The following is an 18,201-nucleotide window of genomic DNA, read 5'->3' as shown; positions in this document are numbered from 1 at the left end:
GTCGGATATGTGAGCAATATTCGGCTAAAAAAATTAATAAAAATAATCTGGACGTCGACGGAAGTTGATTGATCGTCTGAACCGTGTTCAATGCATGCGTTTCCTGATGAAAACAAACCAATCTTATTTGCATTTGTGGTTGTAAGTGAGCTGTCAGAGAGCCTAATGTCTGCAAGCCATATTTTTCCAGCTGGCAACGTTTAGTCAGCCATCTGGCAGCCATGCGAATGCGGGTGAGAGTGTAATAGTGGAATATTTTGTTTTGATTGCTGTCGCCATTGCTAATTTATAGGATGAATAAAAGATCAACGATAGGATGGATAAAAATCCATTGAGATGAAATTAGGAGCAGAGTACTGAAAACATCATTAGTGTTTTTAGCTGTTTTATAAATATTAGTTAAATTTTCAAGAAATGTGAATCAATTTTCAACGTGGAGCAAGGCGAATGAAGCAGTAATATGAAATAGTTACAGTGATTTTAGTGGCTAAATCGGGGTTTGAAGGCGACGTCCTTACAAATGAGATGAAATAGGGAGCCCTTACCCTATGAGAATATGAGTTAGGCATCACTACACCACTAGGTGGATTAAAATAGGTTTTTTTTTATTTACCTCATTTATTTCATTATTTTTACTGGATCTCGTTGTAAATAGTGATGTATTTTTTACTCGATTAATCAAAATATTCGATTAAAAGGCTAAAGTACTCGAGTATTTGTAATCGTTTAACGACAGTGCCACTAATCGAGCTAATCGATTAATAGCAATCAATTAATCGAGATTTATATCAGTTAAGCTGTGAAGCATTTCACGGGTAATTTTAACTTTTGGTTGAAATCTAACACTCGAGTGGTTATTTTGATGTTGTCAAAAATAACTCTGTTCGAGAGCATGGTTATTTTCGACAGATCGATAGTTATTTTCCGACACTGAAAAAAATCAACCAAAAGTTAAAGCGCGAAATGATTCAAAGCCTTATCAGATAACGTTAAGCCTTAGGCTGTAGACATAGTGAGTGAGAAATCGGCTCAACTTTCACACTGACAGGGTCCCTCTGTTTCGCTGTAAGTACGATTCCTGCTTTGGTCAGCACCAAACTCGGCTCAGCTTCTCACGCTCACTCTGTCTGCAGCCTAAGTTTAAACGTTGCTATGATGAGAGTTGCAGTTTCATCTGTCATAATTCAAGGAAATGCGAAATTCAATTTAAATAATGATTTTTTATCCATTCTGCCTACGGTTACAATGTTCATACATTTTTCCATCCGTTTGATCATAGATATTATTGAATTTTCTAGACATTTCCACCACATTTTCTCATTTTTTTTACTGTATGATACACTAATGGTAAAGATTTGACATTCAACACAGATTTTCATTCGGCAGCTCTGATTCTGTTTAGAAAAATTTGATCGATTAATTGCATTAATTGATTAATGCTTAATAGTAATCGATTACACTAATCGACACCTCTTTTATTAATCGAATAGCTTTTTGTTGGGAGAGATGTGTTCTCTTTGCTATTCAGCGAAGAATCAGAGGCAGAAGGTCCGCTCGCATCGTTGTGAGGTTATGTCATGCTCGTGCAAAACCAGCCCGTTGGTAAGTTTAAAACGCTCTAGCAAGAGCTATAGTAGCCAACTTTTATGGTATTCGGTGAGCAATCAGAGCGCTCACTATATGGTCAACAAACTTTATATTGATCTTTGCAGAAGGATACTCACCACAGTAACATGGTTTCCCAGCAGGGGCTGGCAAAACTTAATTGCGGATTCATAAATTTGTATTTATCTGTATTTAAAAAATTAACAAAATTTCCACAATTAAATGATAAAATTTCCCTTACACATTCTATTTTCCCTTACACATTCGATTTTTAGAATGAGAAATTCAATTTTCCTTACACATTCTATTTTCAGAATGAGAAATTCAATGAGAATACTTGATGTAAATAATTTCACTATAGCGCATTAACGACTACGTATGTGAATTCATGTTCCAAAAATCATCTGTTCAGATAGTTTCAACGTGCGAACTTTTTTCTTCAATATCATCGAGTAGAATGTTAGCTAGTAAACTTTTCACGATTGATGTTGTGCCATGTGAAATCAATTTTAGAGAGACTCGCGTTTGCAAAAAATCAGTGAAATCTCTGATCGAGGATTATTTTTTGTATAGAAAATCTTTTGTGAACAATTCAGTCACGATTTTCGAAATTTGAATTTTGTTCCAAACACTGTACAGACAACAAGACCCTTCTTTTGTTCCGTTTTCAAATGAAACAATCCACGGTTCACATGCCACCTAGGATTTTATTTTCGTTTCTGTTTTATTACACCGCGTGTTTTGAGTTTTTTGTGTTGCCTTAAGCACTAAATTAAACAATACAGACAAGTTCATATGAATTTATTCCGCTCGCGTTAGAAATCGTTGAATGTGTGTTTGCGTAGTGTTCATTTAGTTAATATAAATTTTGTTTGATAACAGCGCATTTTCTTTCCGGTAAAATAATAGTAACATACTCTATCATGTAGCTCATCTACACTTCAGTTCACGCATGGTAAAATTTGTCTAGTATAGATAGTGGATCTTCTATTCCAAAATGGTTAATAAAAAGAAAACAACATCTGCGTGCTTTTTTTTTACTAGGATTGCACTAATTAAACAAATTTATCCCTCTCTCTCTCCTTCTCCGGTATATAAGAAAGGCCACACGACTTGGCGGCTTCAATCTCGACCTTCTTTCGCATATTTTGCCATTACACTGAGTGTTATCAGATATTAAAGCTATGAAATTAAAAATCTTAAAAAATCTGAATCAGAATTGAACATTGTTTAAAAGCTAGCAACAAACCTATCTCTATATATGTATGGTCCAGTACCATTGGTTCATCAAGACTTTCTTCACTACCATACTATTCTATAATCTTGTATTATAGTCAATTTTCTCTAGTTTGGAAAATTGCATGGATGGGAACAATACTATCAATTTCAATGTGAAAAACTCATATCACTCACATTTCCGCTAATCTTCACATAACACACATCGCATATAAACTGTACACAATTCACGTAATTCCGTTTTATCTTTGTATGTTTGGACTTAGGACATTCGTTAAACATTGGTAACCAACGAGCGGTGCTTAAACCGATTGCACAAGATTACTTCGGGTTATACGAAATAATTGATACAAATAAGCTCTGTACCATCGTGATCGTGGCTGCTGATCTGACGGTTTCATTAACTCGAATTCAAATCAGTGCCACGCTGGAACATTCCAGCCGTAGCCATCGATCGACCGGCGGTCGTGATAACCGACGTGGTCGTCGTAGGACAAGTCGTTGGCTCAACCGGTGAGTTAACCGACGAGTGAAAGTATTGTCCCACAGTTCGATTGCTGCCACGGTCTGCAACGGCCGGTGTTCGGTCGGTTACCATGGCGAGCTCCCTTGTGGCCATCGTTGAGTTACTGGCGGTGGCTCCGTTCAGCCTTTCGATATCATTATTAGCATCTGGTTCAATGAGCACCCCGCGGGGACCATCGTTGCTGCCACCGTGTGACTGTATCTGATAGGTATACTCTTGCTGAATTGACTGAAGTATTTCACGCTGCTCCTGCTGTTCCTCCTGGAATGGAAACAAAGATATACAAAAATTATTGAACTAGTTGTTTGCGAAAATTTCGATCTGAGCGATTCTAGGAACGTCCTCCCAGATAATATAAAAAGATCATGGAGATACAAAAATGTAAAATAATATCCCTTCATTACCGGTGTAGGCTCTTACTATGAAAGTCACTTTAGAGACAAAAGTAATTACTTGAACAAGTTTGATGTTAACATATTATGAATATAACGACACCAACATTTTGTTGGAAAGTGAGCACTGGTAAAATCAAGTGAGGTGATATGCGAATAAAGTGAGAAGTATTCCGGTCCAGAATTAAGCCTTCGTATATGTAAGAGGTTTCAGTTTGTGCCTTTTGAATTGCTGAAAACCCCGACTTTTGATCGCTACAGAGACTTTTCGTGTTATATAGCATTAGACTCAGCTCAACGAGATTGGAAAAGATCGATGTGTCAATTTTTTTTTGCAGTTGGCTAAACCGATTGCAACAAGCCTAGACTCATTTGAAATCTACTTTTAGGTCATTGATCAAGTTGGAAGATCAAATTGCAATACTGAGGGCCGTTACCTTCGGCTTCGGTAGTCATCTCATATACGAAAATCATTAGTTAGAGTGAGATCTGCTGTCTCTGTTCGATAGATTGACCTTAAGAGTAAGATGAAAATAGGTGCATTCGCCTCTATTTTTCGCGTCGCTATAACACTATAACTATTCTTAGAGCCGGAGTAAAGATATTGTATCCGATTCTATCACAATTCGCTGATTGAAAGTCGATTAATCGTCAAAATAACACGGTGACAAAAGATTATCAGTAACCGTATTCAGCATCTGAATCGGGAGCTGAATTTAGTATTAGAATTCTGAACTTTATTTCAGGTTTAGAATTTAAAACTATTCTGGAACTGAATCCTAATTCTGAAACTAAATTTAGTTCCACAATTTATGTTTGGGATTTCAATCCAGAATTCTGATTAAGGATTTCAAATAGTTGAAATAACTTGAAAAATTCACACGATCTACTAATACGAACGATAATGTATATTCGAAAGAGTTAAAAAGCATTTCATTTTTATTCGTATTCACGTCCTCCAGTTATGTCTGTGACATTACCCGCGCGCCTTTTTTTGTTATGACGAGAAACCGTCATCAATTTAGTTTTATCTGACGAAAAACAGATCCGAAGAAAAAAACCGATTGAAACTCCCGAAGAAAATTCTCCCGCCGAAAAATTAAAACAAATATTACTTTCGCTTTCAACCACAACATCACGGTTACTAAAGTGGTCAGCTCACAAGTCGGTTCAAACATTTTTCGTTGACTTCAGTCATCCTCGGGAATTGTCACATCATCGTCGCTGCATCCTGAATTTCACAGAGAAACCATCTACTCGACAAGATCTACTACGTTATCCGCACCTCAGAGGACGCAGTAGTGTAATATGAACCATATCAGAGCTAATAAACGTAATTTTCATTGACTCAAAATGAACGAAAATGACAAAAAATAATTGTACTATCAGCTCCGCTTGTAAAATTTGAGAACGAGATCTCTATCCTGTCAACGAACCTAACGGAATAGTAGTTTCAAAATTTCAAATTTTCATCATATTCGGTTTTTAGTGAAAATCGCATACTGTGCAGTATCGTTATTCAACCGAAGCTTCTAGAATCGAGTACAGAAAACGATATACAATGATTGTCACCTGCTGGTGCTCGTATCTATAGTAGTTTTGGATTCAAAAGAGGTTCAGGAACTTTAATTTATCATATTTTAGACTCTTTTTATAGCCAAACTTCACAGATTTTCATCATCTTGAAGAGAGAAAGGGATTTGAAATTTGACTGAGTTTCCAAGCAAATGACATTTTCGTTGGTCTTGTCATACACGTGTAAATGAAAGTACTCGTAAATGAGTACTATGCTACCCATATCGGACAAAACTGGGAAAACTCATTCAATATGTAGGTGAAAGACTTTTATTCAAAAGTGGGTACTGTCCATATATGTCAGAATTTGGGTAATTTTATAATCAGATTTCAGTAGAAGAAAATGGGCGGCTAGTCAGTGCTAGAAACTCGAATAAAAATGGAAAATACAATTATTTAGAGAGGGGGGACGGGTGTAGCGTAATGGGCAAGTCGATGCCTTTCACGCAGCCCACCTGGGTTCGATTCCCAACCCCGCACATAGGGTCAGAGTTTTTCTGGCCCGAAGAGGCGAATGACCCTAAGGTTAAAACCTCTATAACCGAAACAAAAAAAAATTATTTAGAGTATTTACAACTGGTGGGTAATTTGAGCTTGAGCGACCACCCCTGGTTGCTACTCCGTTACTGATTGGGATTAGCTGAAATTGTACAGGGAGTTTCTAAATGATCCCACCTGGGACTGGTAAATCATCCTTCAATGTACATCTTCTGGTAATCCCAGAATTCATCGATCAGTACCGGCGCCGGCCAGGCCCGAAACGTAGATCGTCTAAGGAATGAGAAGGGATGTTAGTCCAACACTTCTTGTTACTAGAGGCCGTATATACTGTATCATATCAATCATTTATTTATTTATTTATTTATTTGGAGCAGAGAAAAGCCCACTGGAGTTGATACTTATTAAGAATCTCTCTCCAGTAGGCATAAAACCTCCTCATCTTTTGTACCAACAGATAATCACATCCAAATGATACATTAATTAATTATAATAAAATACAAGGTACACTTACAAACTAACATAATATACTTAGAACTCACAAACTTGAATACAAATATACGAATTATAAGTAATGTCATTCTTAGGTCAAGTTCTTAAAAAATACTATAAATGAGCGTCTGAGAGTAGTACGAGACAGATGTAAATCGAAAATAGTATAACAACGATTAAATATACGAATCATGCTTGATACAGGTTCGTTCTTCGCATAATTCGTTCTAGCAAACTGGGGGACAAGAAAAGGGTTATTCCGGAGAGTTCTACGTCTGATATTTATATCGAGTTGCCCAAGAAGGCTGGAGCAGTCGATGTTTCCCAGAATTAAATCGGTAACAAACATTGCTTTCGAAACATTGCGTCGATCACTAAGCAACTCAAGTCCAATGAGATTACATCTAAGTTCGTATCTGGGAAGGTTATGGGGCCCTCTCCAAGGCAGCTGACGTAAGGCAAAACGGACGAATTTATGCTTCACAGCTTCAGTGCTTTGTACCCCGTTATGGTAATAAGGTGACCACACAACTGCAGAAAACTCGAGAACAGAGCGAACCAGGGCTATATGTAATGCTTTCAAGCTGTGTATGTTACTGAATGATTTCGTCATTCGGAAGATGTGTCCGAGTTGTTTGGATGCCTTAGAAACGATATATGATACATGATCGCAAAAAGTTAATTTGCTATCAAGTAGGACTCCTAGATCTTTAATGCAGCTTACTCTATTTAGCTCGGTCTTAAGAAGCGAATGGTTGAAAATGATCGGTTTTCTGAACGTTATGATAGAACACTTTGAAGCATTTAGTACCATCCTGTTGACCTGACATCAATTACCGAAAATATCAAGTTGTTGTTGGAAAAATTTAGCATCGCTTTATTTTTAAAAACAGTTTGAAGTCGTCTGCGTACGAGAGCTTCAAGCACTTCAGGGAAAGATTAACGTCGTTGATGTAAAGCAGAAACAGAAGAAGTCCAAGGTGACTACCTTGTGGCACACCAGAGGTAATGGAAAACGAATTAGAAACAGTGTCACCAATTTTTACCGACATTTGGCGGTCAACGAGATAGGACTTTATCCAGTCTAAAAATCTACCATGAAATCCAAGGCGGTTGAGTTTCGCTAGAGCGATATCATGATTGATCTTGTCGAAAGCAGCTGATAAATCGGTATAGATAGAGTCAGTTTGATGACCCTTCTCCAACTCAAAAATGATGTGCGATGTATAACAAACGATATTTGTATTTGTTGAACGCTTGGGAACGAATCCATGTTGGTCGGTAGATATGTACTGTGAGCTACAACGGTGCATGAAATCCACGACAATCAGCTCAAATAATTTAGAAGGTGCACTTAATGACGCAATACCACGACAGTTAGAGATTATATGTTTATCACCTTTTTTGTGAATGGGGAATAGTAGCGAGGTTTTCCAGATGTCTGGAAATATGCCTGACGACAGCGAACTATTGAAAATGTTGGCCAATGGAGTTGCGATACTGGGAGCACATTTTTTTAGCACAATTGACGGGATACCATCAGGGCCAGGATTCGATGGACATTTAAGACGCTTGCACGCTTCGATCACATCACCAATCGATATAGTGTTCGGAGAGTCGCCGAAAACGTTGCTGAAGTGATCACGAAAAAGACTACAAATACTATCAGTCGATTTTGCTTCAATATCACCGTTTACCATAGTTTTCGGCAGCCCACTTTCTTTTCTCTGTTCGTTAACATATTACCAAAAAGCTTTCGGGTTGTTTTTTAGATTATCCTGTGTTTTCTGTTGATAAGCTTCAAACAACTGTTTATTCAGACGTTTGTATGTGCTATTTATCGCCACATATCGTGGATGAAGGTAATCAGTTCTATTTTTCGAATATTTTCTCAGAGCGGATCTTTTAGCAGCTTTCAATTGTTTGAGTCTCTCGTATGACCATTTAGGCTGAAGGGTGTGAGACTTCATAACTTTCGGCACAAATTGATCGATGGCATAGAGAAAGACGTGGCCGATTTTTTCAGCAGCTTGATTGACATCGCAATTAAAGAGTACGTCATTCCAATTTACGCTATCAATTGTATTGTTACTAGTTTCTGCGGGTATGGGCATTGTAGATGGTGTCACCTCAGCATCATTAGTAATCAATTGTGATCCTTTTTGAGAAATTAACTTGCGCCTCTTGCCAGTTCGCAATAAACCACCATCGTCAGATGAATGCTTCGTAGTATCACCACTTGGAAGATCAGGAGCTTTGCGTTTTGTCTTTTTACCCGATCGAGTAACCGTAGCAAAAGTTTCAGGTTGAATAATTGTGTCATGAGTACGACTATCTAGAGCTGAGTCGATACGCGACACTAAGCGATCCTCTATTGCAATGCATTGACATTTTATCGTGCTTGCTAGCTTCGATTCGAGACCATCCACAGTTTTTGATAACGAATCCACTTTGCTTAGTAGTTACTACTGCGTATGTTCCGGTTTCAAGATGCTCGGATGCACCACTAAATTCACTGACTTCCCGAGTGAACGTTTCAACAATATCCTATATTGAAGTCCCTGGAAGTCTTGATTCACAGCTCTTATTCGAGGGAACTGAAGAAAAATTGCAATACTATCCCGTAGAGAATAAAAACTTGCCTATTTTTTTATAAATTAAATTACGTGATACAATAGATTTCACGAGCGTCTTAATTCTTTATTATTTCCGCTTAATTATTTTAATTGTTTATTAAAATTATTAATTGGTTATATTGGTTGATCTGGGCAGCCGGCTACCGAGAAAAATAATAACTTATTGTATGAAATATTAATATCAAGTTTTTTTTTACTATGTGTTCAATATACCGATATATGATATCTTTATATTGAATACATAGACAATCAATAACATGGAAGAAGAAAACAACCTAAGAGCTAATAGGTACTATCAATCTACTAGTGGACCCCAGCCCCTAGTATTTACAACTAGTGTGTAATTTTAAACCATTTATTAGAGTCAAATTTACGTAACCTGCACGTTACACTGATTTTTCTGTATTTTCACTTTCAAACAGAAATTCGGAATTATCGAACGATTACTGTATAATTTAATTTTGTAGCCAAACACGTCCAGGGAAACTGCAGTTTTTACTAAATTTAACGGAATTCCCAAATTGAACATTGCGAACAATTTAAAGAACGTATCGATTAACGCGTTAATTTATTCCTTTCCACAGGAAATAATGGTACAAGGAGATAGATATGCAAAAAAAAATCTTCGCTTCGACAAAAAGTATGCGATACAGAAGTGTTATAATCCGAGTGGATTAAGAGTCCGAAATCCATCTAATTGATGGAGCTGCTAGCTTAGCTTCTATGCCAAATATTTGTCTCCATTGTTTCCTTATGCTTTATACCCTTGCGGGTTAATTGGTCGTTATACGAAGACATCCTCTTATGAAATCTGCAATAATGATCAATGTTTCAAATAAGTTTTGATTCTTTCTTTATTTTCGGTTATATCTGCTTTCCATCCGGAATTTCTTTGAAAGCATGCTGATTGTGCATGAGACAAATGGAAAACACCGTGATATTTACGCTTTTAAAAAATCTTAACCAATAATAAGTTGAATTTTACCCATTTTATTTGAGGAACAGCAATACTGACACGAGCATTTCTGTACCCATTTTCCGATTGGAAAAGTACTCATTTTGTGACGGCTAGAACTGATTGAAAGTCTGGGTATTTATGGTACGCATTAATGAGTAGTTCCATTTAACCGTGTACGGAAAAGAGTGACGTTGGCTCACGTTGCTTTCTCACTTTTTGTTTTTTGTTTTTTGTTTGAATGCGATCGTTTAGGAATGAGACAGTTAAAAAAGTAACATAAGGCTGTTGGAATGTATTTTTCAATTATAATACGCGACAATTTTAACCTCTGAACCATTTTTTTTGTAATAAAATTTTTATTCTGGCCTTTTTGCGTAAAAGCTTTAAGTGGCCGATTGGCTTACATTTTTTGTAACTTAAAAAAATTTTTTTTGCTATTGGATCTCGTTGTCACCCTTTTTCTAGGGGGAAATGAGTTTTCATTTCCATCCAACGAGGATGGGGGATCACTTCGTCCGCGGCATATCTCATCATCCATTGCTTCATCGTCGGTGTTGTGTGTGATTTCCGTTTTCTTTTCGTTGTCCTTGTTGATCGTAGTCTTGGGCTCGTTGAGAGTTGCTGTAGATGCGCCTTGTTGTACATTGGTTGCAGTTGCTTGTTGGTTGGAGGGTAAGTTGTTAACTGCAGCTGGTTTACTTTGTTATATAGGAGATGATGATGGTTTCGTTGAAGGGGATGCTTCATTGTTGTTGGTGGCTGTAACAGTTGTACTGGGGTTGCTTGGGGCTGGTGTGAAGGAAGCACCGTTGTCCTTTGGTGAAGTTGTCTCCTTGTAAAGTTTATCACATGGCTTACCGTAGTGAACAGCTTTTTGGTAATATTGACATGTGGCCATCTGATTGTCATAGGTAACAAGTGATTTGCACGGAATTCTTGTATCTTGACCGAAAATCACATAAGAAGGTATAGGCCTCTTCAAGTGTATGCGTAACAAAAGTACGCCATTTAGAATACCGGGGAAAAAATTCTTCCACTTTTCTTTTTCGATAGAGAGAATCTCTCCGTATTGGGACATAGTTTTGCGAATATAAGAATCGGTGACGCTTGAGGGAAGATCATGCACACGCACTTCTATAGCACTATCTCCCATATATACTGGAATGTTGTACTTAATGTTCTCGTACTCCACATAGCAGGCATGGCAAATACACGGATCCGTTCTGCACGGTACTCACCTTCAGTCGTGAGCACACCACCAGGAGTATTGAATGCTACGCTTCGTGCCCGTGTTGAAAAAAAAACACCGAACGCAGTAGAAAAAGCATCCGTAGCGGTGGTCGTGTAATTGTCAACCACCGGTGCTTGGATTTTCGGGCAGCACTGAAGTCGAGAGCTTCCGATTTTGCCATATACGTTGCTTGTACTATAAGCACCTATAGCGCCACGGTATGACGAAAAATGCGTTTGAATGATTAATTCTTTTTTCGTCAATACGCGTCTGATTGAATTCAATTGATTGACAATATAACCAACGCATGGGTGCTCTTCGGTGCCTTCGCGAAATTGAAAACACTCGGCTCCGGTGTTTAACGAAAATGAAAACACGCGGTTTCGGTGTATGCCGAAGCTTGAAACACCAGTGCCGAAAATAAAACAGCGCCACGAGCACCGTGGCTTCGGATATTGCGTTTCGTGTTTATCTTTGTGCACTGGCATTCTCAATACACGCGGTGGCGGTGGTTATATGAAGCACGCAGTGCAGTGCAGTGTTTGGACATGCCTGCCACATAGTGCACATTGTTATTGTCTTTTGCGAATTGAATTGCATCCAACTCTTTATAAAACTGGATGTAAACAACGTTATTCGTCTTATTGCATTGAAATAAATGCACACATTTAATGTCAAGATGCATTTGCTTCTTAAGAAAACCTTCAAGTTCTCGTATCGAAGGTCGAATTTTGCACTGCCTGAAGTCAACAACAATTGTATTCTTTCATGTCGGCGGTAGTTTTTGTTCGTTTGGTTCACTCATTTTGAGGTCGTTCTATTGTTCACTACACAATACTGTACTTGGTTTCTTCTGTCCCGAACGTAAGCGCTTTTGTTTTGTCGACTGACTTGGATGAGATGTGAAAGCGAACTGCTCTGAACCATATGAACGTAAATACCGACATGTAATGAACTATTTCATTTCGAATGACGGATGAGTCCTTGAAATATGAATACCAACTAGCGTTGAATATGGTAATGACTTGCTTAATGGTAATGACTAAGATTTTTGCAGATCCCTTCGTTTGTTCCTTGAAGTCTTAATATTTAAGACTCGGCAGTTTGGAATATCCCCGCTACCAGAGCAGTGCCCATAGAATCGATTCGATACAATGCAGATTTGTTCGCTTCGTTCTTCGCCAATTGCCGTGGAACGATCCTCATCAAGTACCGAGCTAGAAAAAAACGCGGGCTACCAATCGGTTTCGACACACTACAGGTGCGACGGGATAGTATGAAGCGCTTTAATAATAGCAGATATCTTCTGCGATTGAGAGCTGAGGTGCTGTTATCAGTTTGCAGAGATCGTATCACGGAGCTAATACGTACAAACTGAATATTATTAGGAATTATCGTTAGGACCAAGTTGTGTCTGTTGATTGATTGTAACTAAAAAACATACCATCGAATTCAAGTACAGTTGTTTTTTTTTTAATCTGATATAATAGTTATGAGAAAGTTACAACTACGATGAAAATGAAACAGTAAATAATTTCATCGGCCCGAATAATATTAAGAAAGCACTCGGCTGAAGAAAACAAGTTACTTACCACTATCCGATCTAGTCGCTGCTGGGAGTGCTGCAGGTTTCCGTATCCACTGACTTGCTCCCGCATGATTGCGGTCGTGCTTTCTATTTTCAGCAACGACCGATCCACCGCATCCAGTGCGTTAGGTAACATTGTGGTAAGATCTGAAACCAAAAAATAAAAACAAATTTATTTCCAAAATAACGCGATTCCTAAGATATGTATATCAGCCGGCAAACTTACCCGACGCCGGGTTGATCAGATTGTTCAAGCAGGCACTCAGATCCGACGGACTAGCTTTGCACCGTTTCAACTCGATGTACTCAAGGGTATTACCGGCATCGTCATAATTACTGCTGATGCTGTTGTTGCTGTAGGTCCGCTTCAGCACGCTGGTGGTTCGTGTATGGCCACTTGCGGTGTTGTCCAGGTTTGCTATTCGCGAGTACGATGCCGAGGTAGTTGCGATGGCGGGTGGAGATGTAGGCGGTACGCTTCCGCCGAATGGACTTCGACTGTTCCGCTGGAACGGCTGATGTGATGCGGGCGAGAGAACCGAGTTACTGCAGCTGCTACTGCTGCTACTGGTGGTACTGGCGGGCGAGAAAGGCTGCGTGAAATAATGCTCCGAGTTTGGCAACGGTGGCACACGGGACTCCGGAACGGGACTTTGATTCTGCACCTTGTGAAGTACAGAAGGGCGTTGCGTTTCGGCACTTGTGATGTTTTCCGGCTCTCTCCGGTCCTTCTTGGTGGTGCTACACTCGTCTCGGGCCGGTGAATCGTTTCCATTTTCACTCATTTTTTTGGAAGCTATCGCAATCACATTCATACTCTTGACGATAGCCGATTTTACTTGGCTCGGTTTCGGCGCAATGATGGCCAGTGAAGATTTACCAGCAGCTTCGACGGTTGGTGACTGGGGGAACGACATAGGCGGTCCGTCCGAGGGTTCATTTTCCACCGCATGCAGATTCGTGATTAAGTTCATCACCGCACGTTCGATTTGCTGTGGATTTTCCACAGACGGCTCGTCACTTTCGTCCGGGAGTTCCTCTTGATCCACGATGACCGAGAACTTTCGCTTCATCTCGCGAACCAGTCGACGGCCTTCCTCCTCCGACACGAGCGTATTGATGCAGACGAACGACTGAACTACCTTGGTGGTGTCATCTACCTCAAGATAGCCACGGGTTTTCAGATAGATGAAGTCACCCGTCCGTGTCATCAGGCGGTAACAGGATTCGCCATCTTTTTGGTTGTAATCGTACACTGAAAACGAAGTAAAGAAATTAAGTTGTTTCCTAAATGTCAGGTTGCGTTGGTCTTACTTTGCCGAAGAGCCACGATGACCCACCGCACATCGTCCTTGTGCATGAAGGTGAACGGTGACAGTCCGGACACCTCGTTGGTCATATAACCGGCTACCACCGATATCCGATGGTCACACTGCACTATCCTACCGTCAATGAGATGGCGCGTTTTGTACTCGTACTTACAAGCCTCAATCAATCGATCACAGATGGTTGGCACTTTCGTGACGCGTGCCATCGCCACTAGCACCTGTTGGGCGAGGGAGAACAAGGTCAATCTTAGCTTAGATCTGTCAAGTACAATATCAAAAAACTTACAATATCATTTCCGTTAACGCTATGTAGGGCAATCCCATCGTCTCGGCCTCGTGCCCTTCGTAGCAACTGCAATCCGGAGGGACCATTCGGTTTGATGCCACGTGGTGCTGCATCCGCTCGCCTAAAGCACCCATCGATCGTAACCAGCTCGTATGCCGTTGGTTCCGATCGGGGACCAGCTCGGGCGATCCTGTTTGTTAGCACAAGATTAAGTCTTCAAACAAATCAAACAAACAGCGGAAAGTATGTTACCTTATCGAAAACTTTCTGCGATCTTGTCTCAGTTTGCGATCTATTTCATCCTCCTCTTCCTGCGATCGCCGGTGAAGTTCATCGTTGCCATCGACCGGTGTTGCCGGATGTGGTGCCACCGGTGCCGTTGATGTCGTTGCCGGGGAGTCGAATAAATTCGTTAAGTTACTGGGAACCAACTGTTGTTTGAGCAAGTTATGATCGTCCGGGTGGATGAGGTTGAACAGGTTTTGCCCATAAAGATCGGTCTGTGGAGGAAAATAAAGTGACAGCGATTAATTAATGCGGTTAGCACTGACGTTCGAAGAAATAATAAATAGAATTGCGTTGGTATGTTTTAAGTTGTATGCGTGATGAGCATAGAGAAGCGATTCGGAAGGTTTATTATGTTGAATTTAGAAGGTTCTCTACGACTGGAACTGGAACGTAATTTTTAGCCTTGCAATGACCGTGAAAATTTTCTAATTTTGTTCCCACAACAATTCAGATTAAGATAACCTGCAGGCCATTGTCGTAATGGCGTTTGATTTGATTTTATATTATAATCTGTACCAACGTAAGTGCGATTGCGATTGATGATGGAGTGTAATAATTCGAAACTAGGATGACGCTTTTAGTTTAATTTTGTTTCGCGCTACAATGTCGACACGACTTTCCAGGCTAACCCACAATTCGAATTCACAACAACCGATCACTGATTAAATATTATCAAATCATTATTGATAAACAGTGGTACTGGAATAAACTTTGTTGCATTTTACGGTTCGTTTGTTTACTGTCTGCGAGGTAGATCACTTCCGGTGTGACTTTTAATCTTTCGACACATATTTTTCACCACTGGTTGTTGTTAGCCAGTTCGATTTTAAGCGAAAGATCAATCGAAAAATCATATAATTTTTGGTTTACGCATTCGGAAATATTTGCAGTCATAACAACTTATGATTAGAGCATACCTGTGGAACACAAATTACTGAAAACTACGGATCAACATCTTAGTTTTTCTATTCATCAATACAGATTGGGTGAAGGTAGATAAACTAGATTGCGAAAATAAAATCTTGTATACTACAGAAGCAGAATTGCGAACTTTTGTCAAATTTGTGGGACTGGTAGATCCCAAGGCCTGAACTTCAGGTAGTTTTTAGATGGATCACGTTGGTGACGTTGGTAGGCCTTCAGGGCTTTTCCGAGAAGGGTTTGGATGAGCAAGTTCTTCTACAGTCTTAGTCTTATCACAGTATGTCAATTTTCTGTAAATGATACTACGAGTATATACCGCACTCAATAGTCATATAAAAGTGATTATATACAATATTTGCTTTCCAGATGATTCGATTACGATCTTATTTAGATTATTTGAAACTAAACAATTCATTAATGTGCATTTCACAATATTCACAATACAATACTTCAACGCGGCTTTTTTACACGGCTATCCGAAGTTACGCGGATTTCCCAAGTTACGTGGTTTTCTTGTTTTGTCTTGGAAATGCATGAAACTTCTAGATCTGGTGTTATCCCGATATTTTTTTTTAAGTCAACTCTTTGACACTTAGAAATTGGGTTTAAAAATAAATGTTCAAAATACACCAGATCTGGACGTTCCATGCATTTCTAAGACATACGACATAAAAAACAATTTTCTTCCATTTTGCGGTATTTTTGCTACGCGGATTTCCGAAGCTACGCGGTCTCAAGTACTCTGTAAGTCCCAAAGTCGATTTTCACAAAAAAAAATTTTTTGTTAACATCAGATCTGGACGTTTCATGCATTTGTAAGATATTTGGCATCTACATTTTTTTTCCTTCAGTTTTGAGGTTTTTCGCGGATTTCCGAAGCTACGCGGTTTTTTACGCGAATTTCCGGTACGTATCCCCCGCGAAAACGAGACCTCAGAGTATGTATATAAATTGAGATTTCCTTCATTATTTCGAATAAAACGCGTAAATTAAATTAACCTGAATTAAGTTCGCGTAAATTGATGTTTTAGTGTACATGCTCCGTCGTTCTCCTTTCATTCTGGATAGGATATCGAGATGCACCGTTGTTCGCACCATGGAAGCCCCCGATACGCTCCCCACAGTCGAGCCAATCGTCACTAATTTGCCAGTTAGATCTTTGGATCTATCTACGAAGTCCTCTGCATCGATCGCAGCCCCCTAAATAGCTCAAAAACTATCGGAGACGGGGTGCTCATCGCAGTACATCGTCGTATGAAGGCGTATCTTCGTGCTAAAGAACGTTTGAATCTTCGAATCTATAAGAAGCAGAAACAACCAAAACGTAGTCCGAAACAAGATGCATCGATCAGGCCGAGGACTCGAAAGCTGTACAATACGATTCATGCTGGAAATTTAAACTGCATAATCATGGACGACGAAACCTACGTGAAACTCGATTACAAATCCTTGCCGGGACCACAATATTATACGGTGCGAGAAAGGCAAGTGTTAAACCAGTCCGAGACATCGATTGAAGTCGAAAAATTTGGTAAGAAAGCTAAGGTCTGGCAAGCAATTTGTAGCCGATAATTTGACAGAAGTTGCCCGATATTTCTCTATATTGTATACAACATTTTCAATACGATAGAAGATGCTAAAAGAACTCGTGTCTCTCAATGCATGAACCGTGAGAGAATTTTTCTACATTTCTTCGCTCCACTTCATAATCTGAGTATTTCACGGCCTTTAAAAAAATTACAGTCTGATAATGCGGTGCTGTGCGGAATTATCCAAGAGAGAATCGCAAGTTGACAATTATCGTAGAAAATCGAATCGATGATTCGACTTGATAATTCTCATACTAGGTTGCCATATTCCAAAACCCTTGTGTGGAGCATTCACATACATTTTCATAGACACAACGTATACAAAGGTGATTTGCACATAGTTACAATCAGCGGCAATAGTAAAATGATTCTATCGCAATTATCTACTGTCCCTATAGAATCGGATCGCGAAACGAGAATAAGCGACCGTTTGTTGCTTCAGAGAGAATCCCCACAGCAGCGTGCTAACCTTTGATTCTCAGACAGGTCATCGAGAGAAATTCGCTTTCGCACTGGTGTCTATTCTATGTTAAATGAACCATTTTTTGTTGCTGCGATTATATCCGTCTCTCTTTGATGGCACTGATTGAATCGTGTGAAAAGTTGCTAGAGAGCGTTCTTTTAAACGATAAAAGAGCCATCCTTGGGTGTGATGTTTGTGCGGATATGGTTATTGTTCCCTATTTTTTCCAAGACGATTATGGAACAACGAAAACTGTTAATGGCGATCGTTATCGAGTCATAATGAATGATTTTGTGATGCCAAATGAAAATGAAAATGGTTTGAATGGGTACAGGCTTCAACAGGACGGTGCAACATGCCATACAGCTCGACTAGCAATCGATTTTTTACCATTGTACTCCGGACGAGTCAAACCGAGAAACGATGATTTTCACTGGCTCCCGAAAGTTTTTTTTCGGGGCTGTTTGAAATCCAAGGTATACGCTGATAAGCCAAGAACCATAGATCAACTCGAAGACAACATACGACGTGGAATGCTGCCATATCGACCAACACATTGACCAAACCGATAGAAAACACTGAAAAA

The 18,201-nt window shown here is 39.4% G+C and overlaps 1 protein-coding gene across 7 annotated transcripts in view; it reads right to left on the bottom strand.

The window, feature by feature from the left end:
* Positions 1–2,292: 2,292 nt before the first annotated feature.
* Positions 2,293–18,201, bottom strand: part of LOC131434996 (circadian locomoter output cycles protein kaput-like) — a 184,956-nt gene continuing 169,047 nt past the window's right edge. For all 7 annotated transcript variants that reach the window (XM_058602418.1, XM_058602419.1, XM_058602420.1 and 4 more), the window contains 6 exons: positions 14,604–14,851; positions 14,352–14,541; positions 14,052–14,283; positions 12,964–13,992; positions 12,742–12,884; positions 2,293–3,628 (listed from right to left, as the gene is read on the bottom strand). In XM_058602418.1, the coding sequence (XP_058458401.1) occupies positions 3,242–3,628; positions 12,742–12,884; positions 12,964–13,992; positions 14,052–14,283; positions 14,352–14,541; positions 14,604–14,851 (2,229 nt within the window). In that variant the 3' untranslated portion in view covers positions 2,293–3,241. The remainder of the gene's footprint in view (positions 3,629–12,741; positions 12,885–12,963; positions 13,993–14,051; positions 14,284–14,351; positions 14,542–14,603; positions 14,852–18,201) is intronic.

The sequence above is a fragment of the Malaya genurostris genome, chromosome 3 (genome assembly GCF_030247185.1).
Source record: "Malaya genurostris strain Urasoe2022 chromosome 3, Malgen_1.1, whole genome shotgun sequence".
Lineage (NCBI taxonomy): Eukaryota > Metazoa > Arthropoda > Insecta > Diptera > Culicidae > Malaya > Malaya genurostris.
This window is presented reverse-complemented; position numbering and strand designations above follow the sequence as displayed.